Source organism: Podarcis erhardii (assembly GCF_964252035.2).
Source record: "Podarcis erhardii genome assembly, chromosome: 6".
NCBI classification, from domain to species: Eukaryota; Metazoa; Chordata; class Lepidosauria; order Squamata; family Lacertidae; genus Podarcis; species Podarcis erhardii.
In genome coordinates, this window is record NC_138510.1 from 46214581 (window position 1) to 46228650 (window position 14070).

At 43.3% G+C, this 14070-nt stretch overlaps 1 protein-coding gene across 2 annotated transcripts in view; it reads left to right on the forward strand.

The window, feature by feature from the left end:
* Nucleotides 1-14070, forward strand: part of GRM4 (glutamate metabotropic receptor 4) — a 302083-nt gene that overhangs the window by 118353 nt on the left and 169660 nt on the right. For both annotated transcript variants that reach the window (XM_081865368.1, XM_081865369.1), the window contains exon 3: nt 9383-9599. In XM_081865368.1, coding sequence (XP_081721494.1) covers nt 9383-9599 — 217 coding nt within the window. The remainder of the gene's footprint in view (nt 1-9382; nt 9600-14070) is intronic.

A 14070-nucleotide genomic window follows, 5' to 3' on the forward strand; every position in this document is an offset into this window, starting at 1 on the left:
TTACGCAGCAATGGGAAAATATATAGAAAATGTTCGAGTGGAGAGATGAAAGATAAACTTGACTGAGGCGGGGGAAAGCAAGGACTGTCTTCTGCAGGAAAGCAGTTGTGGTAGGGGATGAAATTCTGTCATGGGGCTTCATTTCAGGGGTTTTCTAACTGGGGATCCTCTCTGTATCCTCTTCATGGTTGTGGAAAGAGTACAAGGCACTGACTTCACTGAGCTTTTAAATGTAATCATGTCTAGGGTGCCTTTCACTGCACAAAGTTTTCAGTGGCTAACCCTCTGAGATTAGGTGGAGAGACAGTGATTGATTCAATATTACACAATAAAACTTGGTTTCCCATGCCCCTCTCCCACAAGGGTTGTAGGGCCTTGGCTCAGCCATTCTCCCAAGCTGTAGTCTGTGTCTGCTATTCCTCTCTAATGGCTCTGCAAATGCATCAAGTCTTTGTTTTCATTGCTCCTTGTGCAGTGGCGTAGCGTGGGGGGTGCAGGGGGGGCCGGCCGCACCGGGCGCAACTTCTGGGGTTAGGGCAAATCCACGGGTTAGGGGGCGCAAATCACTTGCCTTGCCCCGGGTGCTGACAACCCACGCTACGCCACTGTCCTTGTGTCTCAGCCAACAAGCCACTCTTATTCACCTACCCAGGTAATCAAGGGCAACTTCATAAATACAAGCAAGTACTAAGTCTGATCTCTGCCCTTAATTCTCCTGAGAGACAAGTGGTGGGCCTTGGGTTGAGGCTGCTGTAGGGCTTTGTACAAGGATGGAACCAACATGTTTTTCTCTGAGCTGGCGGTGGCGATGAGATTTAGGGGAGGCAAACACCACTACCATTACTAATAGAGACTTCCTTTCTACCTTAGTCTCTGCACCTGACAGCAATTGTCTAATCTGGAAGGTGCCTTTTTTGCTTCCTGTTTTCAAAATGCTGGGGCTGGAATATGTTGGATATGATCACACTGAAGCAGGTTACGATAATATTTTAAGCAGCAGCCAAGTGCTTTATGTAAATCACCATAATTAAGGGAGTGTATAATTATCTTGAGGCTGACAGCACAGTTGTGAGGCACAGTAGCTTACCCAGCCCAACATAGCACTTCAGTTCAGCGAATCTACTCTCCAGCGGTGCTGACCTCCTGCTTTCTTTTATACCTTTCCATGGGCTGCTTCTTTAGCACAGGTTGCAAAGCTCTGTCAGGGTGCCTGATGTTTCTTTTGCATGGTCAGCCTCTCTCCAAAAAAGCCCATCATTGTAGTGTTACTTCATCATCCCTTGGAGAGTTGCAGGTTGCTCAATGACCATGAACTCTGCAGTTAGCATGTGGGGACAAAAGGAGCCAGGGAGTTATAACTCTGCATCTCATTTCCTTTGCTTCTGACTGAGTCATGTGGCATTTCCCCTCGATGTTCTGGGTTTTTCGTTTGGTGTTTTTTTCTCATTTTGTTTTGCCAAATGGAGGCTGCAAAGCGGAATGCGAAGGCGGTGTGTGAGCATGTGTGGGAGGGGCACACCATCATCTGCCCCCTAGCTGCCTTTCTCCCTGCAATATATAAAGTCGTGGATGCCTACGTTATTCCTCAGGGGAAGGATTTCAGCAGAAAACAGCCTGGGGAAAAAAGATTAAGAAGCCACTCTAGTCTGCAAGCCAGTCTTATATTTGAGCCTGCAACCTCTAAAAACAAAAAGCAAACAATAACAGCAGTGCTTGTCCAACCCAACAAATGAAAAACATAGTGTGTGTGTGTGTGTGTGTGTGTGTGTGTGTGTGGACTCCTACACAAGACTTTGGGTTTTGCCCCACTCTTTCAAGTCCACACTTTAAAAGCTCTGTGTCTGAGCATTTTGTTTTGCTTTTTGCCCTGGATCTTGCCCTGCGAAACCCTGCTGTTTAGCACTCAATTGGAGCAAACATCAATTTGGGTTTTCTGAGGATTGCTGTTTGCTCTGATTAAGCTTTAAAGAGCAGATTTTTGCCAGGAAAGCTTGGAGGGGAGGGGCTTAATGTATAAGGGTTTATGTTTGCTCTTGGCCACTGCCCTTGGTCAGAGCCTTGTCTGTGTTGGAATGCTGCAAGGAGACTGTGTGCTGCTGAGAGGACTGTGTATTACAACTGTATAAGCCGTAGAACTGCACTGTACTGTCAGTAAAGCGACTTACCCTACCTAGAACCATCTAGTGTTTTTCTGTTCCATTGGTACTTTGCACATGCCTCAACAGGTACTTGGGCATAGAACCTTAAAATATGGACAGGGCCTAGAAAGAGCATGTGTAGATAAGCCCTAAGTGTCACAAGTAGCTTGGCCCTTAAGAAAAAAAGCGAGAAATGGACAACTTATCTATTGCTCTTGTTCCATTATCCCATGTCTATGAAATAAAACAAGTGAGAGACTATTGCAGGCCAGATTTACCATCTTTTGGCTAAGATGCCGTCCCAGATTGTGGCCATAAGCATTTATGGGGGGTAGGGGTGGGTGAGCTACAGAGCATCATAGCTGCTTATTTAGATGGGGCTGTGGTGTGGCAGTGCAGCAGCAGTGGGGGGGTCAGTGCTGTATCGTTGCATCAGTGAGCCTTGCCTCACTCCAGTACCATCCAATGAAGCAGCAGTAGCATCAATGTCAGGAGAATGACTTTGCTCACCAACATATGCTGCTGTCGGTTATAAGCAGAGCCTTTCTGGATCAGAGTAAAGGTTCATGCAGTCCAGCATTCTGTTACCTGCAGTGGCCAACCAGATGTCTCTGGCATACCCAAAAGAATGGCATGAAGGCAATAGCCCTCTCTTGTGGCTCCAAATGCAGCCATAACCATTTCTTCTAAATGAGGAGGGAGGTTGCAAACCATAACCAAATTGCTCATTCCAATAACAAGATCTTCTGTCTGTAAAATGACTTTTTTTAATGTCCCCGTTGGGTTCTGTTGCTCTCCACCAGCTATTTCCCTCAGTGACCATGTCTCACTGTTGCACTCTGGTTATCAGCTGTCATCTTCTGCTTCAGAGGAGGCTGGGGGACTTGTAGTGTTCCCTGAATGCATCAGTCTTGCAACCAACTCTGGGGAGAAATCCACTGTAGAAATGTGAGAATGAAGATGGCAGAGTTTTGTTGCTGCTTCAATAACTTTCTTCATCTGCGTGGAAACTTGGGCAGGGTGGGGAGAGGGAGAGGCAGTGATGATTTAATATGCCTTCTCCATCTCCAAAATTAATTAATGCCCGTAGAGCGTTCTGAAGATGTAAAGTGCTATATAAGTGCTTGGCAGCGCGTAAGATCCTCATTCTAATGTACCATTCAGTGGGGGACAGCACAGCACTGATTAAGTTAAGAGGCTTATTTATTGCTTCATTGGTTAGGAGTTTTAAAACCAACACCCAGAAAGGGGTGGAACTGCCTCTCCACATCCCTTCCCTCTAAGACAGCTCCTTGCCTGATGGGAGATGGTGTATTAAAGCTGACCTGCAGCAAGGTTTGGACTAGGTTTGCCTTCAGACTGTCATTGTTTTGCGGGAGGGATTCAAACGCATACCAGAACTTCGAAGGAACATTCTTTCACCTCTGGTGGACATGCCCTAAGGTGAAGGTCTTCTGGGAAATGATATATAATGAGCTGAAAAAGGTATTTAAGTATACCTTCACTAAGAAACCAGAGGCCTTCCTTCTGGGTATTGTCGGCCAGAAGGTGTTAAAGAAGGACCGAACATTCTTTATGTATGCAACAACGGCAGCAAGGATACTCATCGCAAAAAACTGGAAAACTCAAGATCTACCCACACTGGAAGAGTGGCAGATGCAACTGATGGACTATATGCAACTGGCCGAGATGACAGGCAGAATCCGTAACCTGGGAGAAGAGAAGATGGAGGAAGACTGGGAGAAATTCAAGAAGTATCTACAAAAACATTGTAATTTGGTTGAATGCTAAGAAGGATGCTAGATTATAAAAAACTGGCCACCACTAAATTAGATTTGAAATTTGATGATAAGTGAGACTAAAGAAAATATAAAATTTTTTGGAAGAAGTGCTAGATTATATTTGAATGAGTGGACATGAGATTGTAAACAAGTTGATAATTTGTTTGGAAAAAACTTTTAACGATGTAAATGGGAGCGGGAGACGTGAGGAAGTCCAAAGAAGTGATGAAATTATGTCTGTGATAGAAGTAAGACTGTTTATTATTTGTGCATTTATATTTAAAAACTTTAATAAATATTTATAAAAAAAAAAAAACAAACAAACGCATACCAGAACTTTAGGTTTGCACTAGTTGGTTTGTTGGACTAATACAACAAACGCACTTAAAACCAACAGGACTTTATACAGTTTGAAGAAGCAACAGGGAAATGCATTGAAAAGTGTGGGATGAATGATTGACTAATGGGAAGATGTCTAAACACCCTGCAAGCAAATCAAGATGAATGCTCGTTGTCATATAACCACCCTGTAAACAAATCAGAATGAATGCTCAGTAAAGACTGGACATAGGCTAGCCACTGTGCAAGCTTTGTAGAAGCAAATCAAAATGAACGCTGTAGGAACAAGTCACCTGGAGGAGCTTTAGATCTTCCTCGCTCAGCCTTAGCACTGCTGGTCGGGCTTGAGAGGGATGTTGTCCACTGTTGATATTGATGAATCCTGTTCCTAGTCTTGCTGCTCTTTCCCCTGCCTTGTGACTGTTCCCCATTGGAAGAAACAATTGCTTTTCTGAGTAATGAATAGAGGTGATCTGAAACTGATGCTGTTTTCATTCCTGCCATTCCTAGGTTAAGCCAGGTTGGCTTAATCCTTTTTGCTCTTCCATCTTTTCTGGAAACAAATGAACTTTGAAGCTGCTGGAGTGACTCTCCCAAGAAGGAGGTTGCAGCGTTTGGGACTTTCTAGCTTAGAGAAAAGGCGAGCAAAGAGGATTGGACAAATTCATAGAGCAGAGGGTTATCAATGGCTACTAGCCATGGTGGCTGTGCTTTACCTTCACAGTTGGCAATGCTTCCAAATGCCAGTTGCTGGAAACCATGGGAGGGGAGAGTGCTCTTGTGCACATGTTCTTCTCGCTGGTTTCCCACAGGCATCTGGTTGGCTACTGTGATAACAGGATGCAGGACTAAATGGGCCATAAGCCTCATTGAGAAGACTGTTCTTATGTTCTATTTGTGAGGGCACTCCCTTCATCTTCTCCAGTGAACTTAGGTTCATATTTCATCTCTGCTTTTTGTGGCCTTCGACGGGTTGCTTAAATCTCAACTTCAGTTCCACATCAGTAAAATGGAAACAGTAGCAATCTATTTCAGTAGGTTAATAAGAAAAGAGATTACTTGCTCTGAACCTTTGAGTTATAAATCTAAATATTATCAATAATAATGTATTGTAGAGTCATTGGACTCTTGTTAAAAAGAAGCACTGGATATATATTTATTATGCACCTTAACTAATGGATGGTGTGGTCTCCAGGAATTAGAATAAATGAATTTGCTTCTAAACATTCACCTCAACATAGTCCTCTGTGAATTTTGATAGCCAAAGTTTTTTAGCTCTTTTCCACTCAAATAATCCCTTGAATTTCCTTAATATTTGTTATCTACGTTTGACAAACAATGGTATTTGAACTTAATGTTTGATACTTGATATTTTTCAATATTTGATGGTTGACATGCAATGGTATTTAGTAGAGCATGGAATCACTGGAATATCATGTTTGATGGGTGGCATGAAGTTGGATTTAATATTAGACAGTATTTGATTATTGTAGTTCCAAAAATCTGAATAGCACCAGTTTGAGAGAGACTGCCATAGATTATTTTCAAACAATCAGAAATTATTAGTTAATTCTCTGCATCACCATTAAATGGGAAATCAAATTAATCTTATCCATTTCATAATAGTTTCATCCATTTTTAGCATAACTAATACAAATGTTTGAAATTTACCAAATATTTGAAAAAAGCACCAAATATTGCCTGTGAATTTTTCTCAAAGTTGAAAATGTAAGTGGCTTTGAGTTGTTGCTATCTCTCAATTATTTTGGAAGACTTTAACCGTCAAGTCTCATAACCTGTCAACTCTCAAATACTAATTGCAATTACTAATTGCATCTATCAAATGCTGTCAGGTAAAAAATACTATTACATGTCAACTCCCATCAGCCCCAGCCAGCATGACCACTGATAAGGGATGGTGGGAGTTGTAATTCAGAACATCTGGAGGGGTACCAGAGCTGATTGGGTAGTCTTTGGCGATCACTCGTAGCCAAGTAAGATTTTCTTCCATAAACACAGTTTTAACAGTGAGTCCATAAGTGACTGTGGAGGCCAATTCTGGATCCACACATCCTTCCACAGTGGGGACAGAGGTTTCCAGGTGAGAGTTGATCATGGTGACGGTTTGCTAAGCGTGTCTTCCTCTTAGTGCATTTCTCCCTTTCGTCCTGAGTTCGAGCGTCTTCAAAACCCATGACACCTTTGGTAAAGGCTATTCTCCAATTGGAGCGCTTGCAGGCCAGTGTTTCCCAGCTGTTGGTGTTGATTGGGTAGTATATATGTGCACACATGGGGTTTCATGTGTGCGCACAAAAAGTGTGTCAAAAAGTGAGCAGGAATGTTCTGGTAGAGGTGGGGAGAAGTTGCTTGCTGTTCTCTCTCCCTTCAACAAGGACTGTTGCTGCCAAAGTGACTTGTTGATAGCTTCAGCTGCCATGTTTTATAAAAACATCTTTCTCTTCTCTATCCTTATCCCTTGAGTTCCCGACTGCCCTTTTGAAGCCTGTCATAATTAGGCTCAAAGCGTGGGAGGAGACGAAGTTGGTGGGCGGTGACAGCTGCACCAATTAAGCAAAGATAAACCATGAAAGGAGGGGGGTGGGCAGGAGTTAAAGTAGCAGAGAGCTCTTCTGTCTGAGGTTTTGGCAATCTGAAACCTGGGTCTTAGGAGCTCTTCAGATCTCCCTTCAGTAGCTGCTCCTGGGCCTGGAATCCATCTGGACCCTTTCCCGTCTTCCAACGTGTATCCTTTAGAGATGAGAGACCGAGGCTTTTTGTCTGTCTTCTTTTCTTCCTTCTTGGGGGATGCTCCAGCCTTCCTTTCATCTGCCATCCTCTGTAGTGGTGCCAAATTTCATGGGAGAAAATGCAGAATAGTGACGGCATTATTATTTTCTAGTGCTTCCCAGGCTCCTCTTCTGTGATCAGATCAAATGTGTTCTTTGGGGAGGAATGAAGGAGAAAGAATATCCTTTTAACGTTGGCTTTGCTGCTGTTCCCCGTCTTGTTAATCACAGCCGTCACCTTCTAGCAATGAACAAGAAACCTCTTGGGATGATTCAGAAGAAATTTGGAGCCAGATGGACACTACTCCAAAGCCTGATTCTTCACCCTCTCTTTACCCATTGTCATGCTACATACATCTTATTGCTGGTAGTGCTAAGAATCCAATAAACAGCCAGTGGAAACTGACTGGGGCTCTAGACTAAGATCTATGGGCTGAGGAGCTGAGCTCTATCTCCATTAGAAGGCTGTTCTGTTATGTCAATGTGAGCACATTTCCTTTCTTCTCTCTGATCTGGAGTTCCCATTTCAACCTCCCTTTGCAACATTCTGAGGCTTAAGGATGGAGAAGTGGCAGAGAAGACACTCATTCCCCATAGAATGAATGCTGGCTGGTTGGCACTGGGGAGAGCTTCCTAGTCCCTGCAGGCGTTGTATAAGTATGAGAAGTCTCAAAGGTGCAGTGGGATGAAACGACTACCTGGTCCTCTCTCTCCACTTGGTGCTTGTTGGTATATTCTTGCAAACCTTAGTCTGCTCTTAAGGATTCAGAGGACACAAACAAGTACCAAGAGACTAGTGTGAGGCTGCAAAGCTTTAAAAAATGTACAAGCCAGATTGCACACTACTAGGCTGCCTCTTTGAGGGTAAGAAAAAATGAAAGAGGACTGCCTGCTCCCCTTTTTCAAAAATAAGAAGATAATGGACTTGGGAGTTTTAGTTTGCTTAATACTGATTATGAATTTGGCAGATTCCATCCACTCTGGAGGGGCTCTTGTGCCTGTAAATCTCAGCCAGAGGGTTATACAGTAGCTGTTTTTAGGTTCCTTATTATAGCAAATGGGAAACACAGAGCTTGGTTTTATCCAAAATAGCTCAGAACCTGGAGCACAGACTGAAGCAGAGGGAACCCAGAGTGACTCAGAAACAGATCTGATTTTTTTAAAAAAGCATAAATATAGATCAAATGTGAATCTTGGGTCCTGTGCATGCCCCTAGTTATTATTTCATCTATAAACCAAGTATGAATTACAAGCAGCACAATACACTAGCTACATTCAGGTTTTCTTTTAGCTATCTTGACATAAAATGTGGAGGGGGCACAGGTTTGCCCCTACCTCCAACATCACTGTTTTCTGTACTCCACTTTTCCTATATTGAAGCCAGAATGGAAATCATTCATGCTTTGGGCTGAATGAACTTCTAGGACTCCCCATGCATTGGAATCCAACACAATCAGGGCTTCTGACTGCAAGAAGATTCTTCATCCAAATATATGATCTTGCTGGTTGAAATGCAAAAGTTGGGAGGAGAGAGAGAGTAGCAATGGGGGATGCTGAGGGTGGGAGTAGCATAACGACGCATGCCATCTTCACATACTACATCAACATAGTTAAAACAGTGTCTGAATGAGGCCACTGTGGCCACACAGACTTAGATAGCTATAGGGGAGAAGTGACCATGCAACTAGAAGTATTCAAACAGTTTTGATGACTGTTGATCGCCTGGCAAAATAGGCCATCCCATTTTAAAATAGAACAATGGCTTCCCTCTCCACTGGGTGATTGGTTGCTATAAAAATGTTTCAACATTTCTGGTTATGCTCTGCCCTTGTGTATGGATGTCTAGAAAAGTGTTCTGCATTGGCTCTTTGGTGGTTCCCAATAATGATTCAGACACTTTCTAATTTGTGATGCTCATCCCTTGGGAAGGACTGCAGCTTAGAGGCACACCACATGCTTTGGATGCAGAAGTTCCCATATTCAATCACTGACAGCTTCAAGTAAGGCTGGGAAGGACCTAGCCTGGAAGCCTGGAGAGCCACTGCCACTAAGTGTCAACAATACTGAGTTAGAAGGACCACATCCTATGTTCTTTCCAAAAGCTGTGACATGACTTAACCTGAATCCAGTAAGATACTGGGGACTGCTTGTCCCTAGCCCAGTTATTAATCTCTGAGTCTTTGCTTTCAAAGAACAACAAATGTTCTTCCCATGGGACAGTCCATTAGAGACCTGATGCTCAAATACTAGTATGGGGTTTATGGATTTCTAGAATGGATTATCCAGTTTGACATTGTGAGATCTCTCTCTCTCTCTTTCTCTCTCCCCACCCTCACAGATTCCTCAGATAAGCTATGCTTCCACCGCCCCTGACCTGAGTGACAACAGCAGATATGACTTCTTTTCCCGTGTCGTCCCCTCAGACACCTACCAAGCCCAGGCCATGGTGGATATTGTCAAAGCATTCAAGTGGAATTATGTTTCGACCTTAGCCTCTGAAGGCAGCTATGGTGAGAGTGGAGTGGAGGCCTTCATCCAGAAATCCAGAGAGAATGGTAGGTAAACTGCTGTTCCTATAAAGAGATGATGTATGGGATAGAGATAATATACTGAACCATGGGGAAAGGATAGCTGCTCCTATTGCTGTGGAATGAGATATGGGCTACAGGGCTAAAAAAAACCATGGATAATAGGGTATCTTGAGTGTTGATGGATTTATCTTTTAACTTATATGTGAGTCTTGGAAGCCAGAAAAGATTGTTACAAATCTTCACTGTAGCACATCTATATATCCGTTGTGTAGAAGGTAACAGTTGAGTGAATAATGGGTCCCCATTGGCTACATTGTTTAGAAAGTGATAATCTCTGAAGGAGACAAGAAAGTTATTGCTATTGGTTGATGTTGCTGAAAATGTTCTTCAGGAGGTTCATTCTTCATGAAGTGCAAACAATGCTGTCAATGAGGCAGATGTGATGGTGATGACCAGCTTTCAAAGAATCATTAAGAAACTGAGCGTGTGCTGGATTTCATGCTATAATCCAGTTAGGAGAACATGTTGCCTTTAAATGTTTTAACTTCAGCAGCAGAAAAAGTGATTGCTATAAGGAGGTCACAGAGAAGGGATGTGGCCATGGAGAATTTTAATGTTTTACGTTCTTGTAAACTGTTTAGAGGTTTGTTTGTTTTTTAAATCAAGCATTACATAAGTTTTGTTAAATAAATAAATGTGCATGAATTGTCCATGTCCGGTGAGAAGACTGTATATTTTGTGTTGCTAAGTGTTCAGAGTGCCAATATGTGGAAAGGCAGAAATACCTGTGGAAATTAAGAGGCATGTTTTGTACATCCTGAGCCTAGAGACCATTTTCCTTTTACTACTGCTATACATTGGTACCTCGGGTTACAAACACCTCGGGTTACAAACACTTTGGGTTACAGACTCTGCTAACCCAGAAGTAGTACCTTGGGTTAAGAACTTCACCTCAGGATAAGAACAGAAATCGTGCGCCGGTGGTGTGGCGGCAGCAGGAGGCCCCATTAGCTAAAGTGCTACCTCAGGTTAAGAATGGTTTCAGGTTACTCCGGAACTAATTAAGTTTGTAACCAGAGGTTACCACTGTATTAGTGTGCATCATACCATGAAGCAGCAAGACTAAGCTACAGTTATGCAAGTAGTAGTTAAGTGTCAGAATGGAAAGTGTGGGGTTGTCTGCTAAGGTCTACTCATTGATAAAGCTCCACCCATCACTATGTCAGTCATGGTCCATTGAAAATTACTGTACACACCCTGTTTCCAACCTTGGACAGTGAGGCTGTTTCATTCACAATCCTAGCCAACCAAGTGGGGATCCTAGTGCACACAACATAATCTATGAAGCAAAGTCCCAGCTCTTTCTTTCCTTTGATTGAATGAGAAGCTCAGCCGAGAGAATAGTAACTGTTAAATAGAGTAAGGGTTCAAATCAAATGTGAAGCCTGTAAGATTGCCACCACATTTGTCCTATCTCTGTTCTTCTGCCTTTAACAGCAACCTGAGAAGCAGAAATAGAGAAGGTAACTCCCATCATCTCCACTTGCTAGAAAAAGCTTTGCTGTGTTTCAGACTGCTGTAAAATCACAGGAGCAAGGGCCAACAATACAAATAGTGGAAACTCAACCTGTCATACAAACTTATGAGAGAGATGCTGAAATGCTAATTTCCTTAGCTGGAAGCAATCCTTGGTAGTTTGCTTTCAGCTTGGTGTACGTGTTGCTTGCCCTTCTCTCTCCATCTGCCAGACTTGCCAGTAGAGGTACATTTTCCAACCTGGAGCCAAAGCCTCTGTGTTTATGTGTTTATACAGCACATCAAGCTCATTGTAATTGCTTATTTTCAAGGACCACATAGTGTCCAAATGTTAGACATTGGTAATACCCTGCAGATATAATCCTGCTATAAATCTCGCCTAAGCCCTTTTAATTGCACAGCCTGGGCTGAATTCATTATTGCTACTGTTTGCAGAGGCGTGGCAGTTTTCAGGGCATTGCAGAGAGACAGGGAAGGACTCTAGGATTTGGCCCAGACATCCTCTCTAAGAAGGCGTGGGTTGCACAAGAAGTGCTTGCAGAAGGCAAAATGGTGCAGGCATTTCCCCCAAGAAAGGTGGAACAAACGTTTTCAAGGTGTGACTCAGTCCTCCGTAGGGAGCCATGGCAGTTGCCAGGGGCAGGTATGAGTGACATTACTCTGAATGTGTGACTTTGCTGAGCTAGGAAGCAGAATGGGCCATACCTTCTCTCCATATGCAATCAGCATAAAGCCTGACATTCATCTATTCCATTCATTGCAGGGACAGTAAGTGCTGGAAGACAAGGGAGTACCTAGCAGTTACAGCCAGATGGGCTCTTTTTATACATCTAGTTGCCACCCACCCACCCACCCAACCCCCTCATTTTTTTAAAAAAACGCCAAAACACAAAAAATCTTTATACTGAGTCAAAAGTTAGTGTTACTGGGGAAGCCTTTGTTTTTAAATAACATACAGTGGTACCTCGGGTTACATATGCTTCAGGTTACAAACTCCGCTAACCCAGAAATAGTGCTTCAGGTTAAGAACTTTGCTTCAGGATGAGAACAGAAATTGTGCTCCGGTGGCGCGGCAGCAGCGGGAGGCCCCATTAGCTAAAGTGGTGCTTCAGGTCAAGAAAGTTTCAGGTTAAATACGAACCTCCGGAACGAATTAAGTACTTAACCCGAGGTACAACTGTATAGGGGTGCTCAATAGCTGTTTGCCTGACACAGGAAGCTCCCTTCTGGCTACATTTGGGACTTTCTGAAATAATGTTGATGATAATGCTCACTGCTCTGAAAGCCAGGGACTCAAGTCTCACCATTCTTTGATGGAAGGTAGAGTCAACTTATTCCTAAAGACTAGGAGGGCTATAAGGAGGACATAATGGAGAAGAATACAATGCTCAACTGCGAGCATAGCAGTCCCTCTCATAAGCAGGAATGGGCAGCCATGTTTTCTAGTAGGAATGTGGTCCTCATTCATTATCTCCAGTTCTCCAGACTTCCTAGAACTCTTGAAAATCTGTACATGTGGACTTTCTTCTTATCCCAGCCACCATGGGCTATTCAAAATGATGAAAGTGTAAAAGACTGCTGAGATGAGTTTTTGGTGGGTGTGATTACTTGCAGCACCGGTAGATGGCACTTCAGTCTTTGCTGCATAATTCCTATGATTTGCATTGTGGGATGAATAAGACTTGTTTCTGGGCATCTCAAGCAGCTTCTGCAATGCCAGCTTAATGTCATGGATGATAATTCAGTGGGAATCCCAAGCATATATTTGCTGGGACATAGGATGGCCACCTGATAATGGACAGAAACTTTGGCAGGCAGAAATTAACAGGTGAGACTTCTCCCATCATCCTGCCAGGGGAAGTTTTAGGTGGTGTTGACTTCTGCCTGTTTTGCAGGTACAGAATCCTTGTCTACAAAAAGTGGGTGTCTGCAGTGGGCAACACAGCCAGTGAGTCTTCCATGCCATATGTTTGCTGGTCCCTCGATGTTCCCTCCTAGCTCACTGTGTAAGATAAAATAGAATCCTGCTTGCCACAGCAGGCTGGGGAAGGAAGGTTAGTGCAGAAACTGGCAGAGTAATGTGATAAGAGGTGCAGTGGCTGGATCCACTCTCATTGCTTTGAAATATTTAACAGTATAGGCAAGATTTCTGGGTGTCGATTTGGCAGCCCTAGGTGGACACTGTGTGCAACCTAAATTAGCCTATGACTGTCCCTTTATCCTCTGCTGCTCAGAGATATAGTTTCACTATTGCATACAGTTTTAGGAGGTGCGTGAAAATTCTGCTGCATCTACAGAAGCTTTATGTTATGAAAGAGTCTTCTGGTTCTTTATGATGCCATATGAAACAACTCCTCACACCTCTTTAGGTTTAAGATATATCCAGATGGAAGGGGAATTGATGTGCACACCCAGCTACTGCAGCTGTCAGAACTATCAGAAGATAGAATCAGGATTCAAGATGACCTTAAAATGATTGGAGAACTGGCCCAAACTAACAAAATCAATTTCAATAGGAACAAATGTAAGGTTCTACATTTAGAAGAAGAAGAAGAGTTTGGATTTGATACCCCACTTTATCACTACCCAAAGGAGTCTCAAAGTGGCTAACATTCTCCTTTCCCTTCCTCCCCCACAACAAACACTCTGTGAGGTGAGTGGGGCTGAGAGACTTCAGAGAAGTGTCACTGGCCCAAGGTCACCCAGCAGCTGCATGTGGAGGAGCGAAGACGCGAACCCGGTTCACCAGATTACGAGTCTATCGCTCTTAACCACTACACCACACTGGCTTCATTTAGGCAGGAAGAACCAGATAGGATGAACCAATATAGGATGGAGGACACCTGGCTTGACAGCAGTATATCTAAAAAGGATCTAGGGGTCTTAGTAGACCACAAACTTAGCATGAGTCAACAGTGTGATGCAGCAGCACCAGGAAAATAATAATTAAAAAACAACA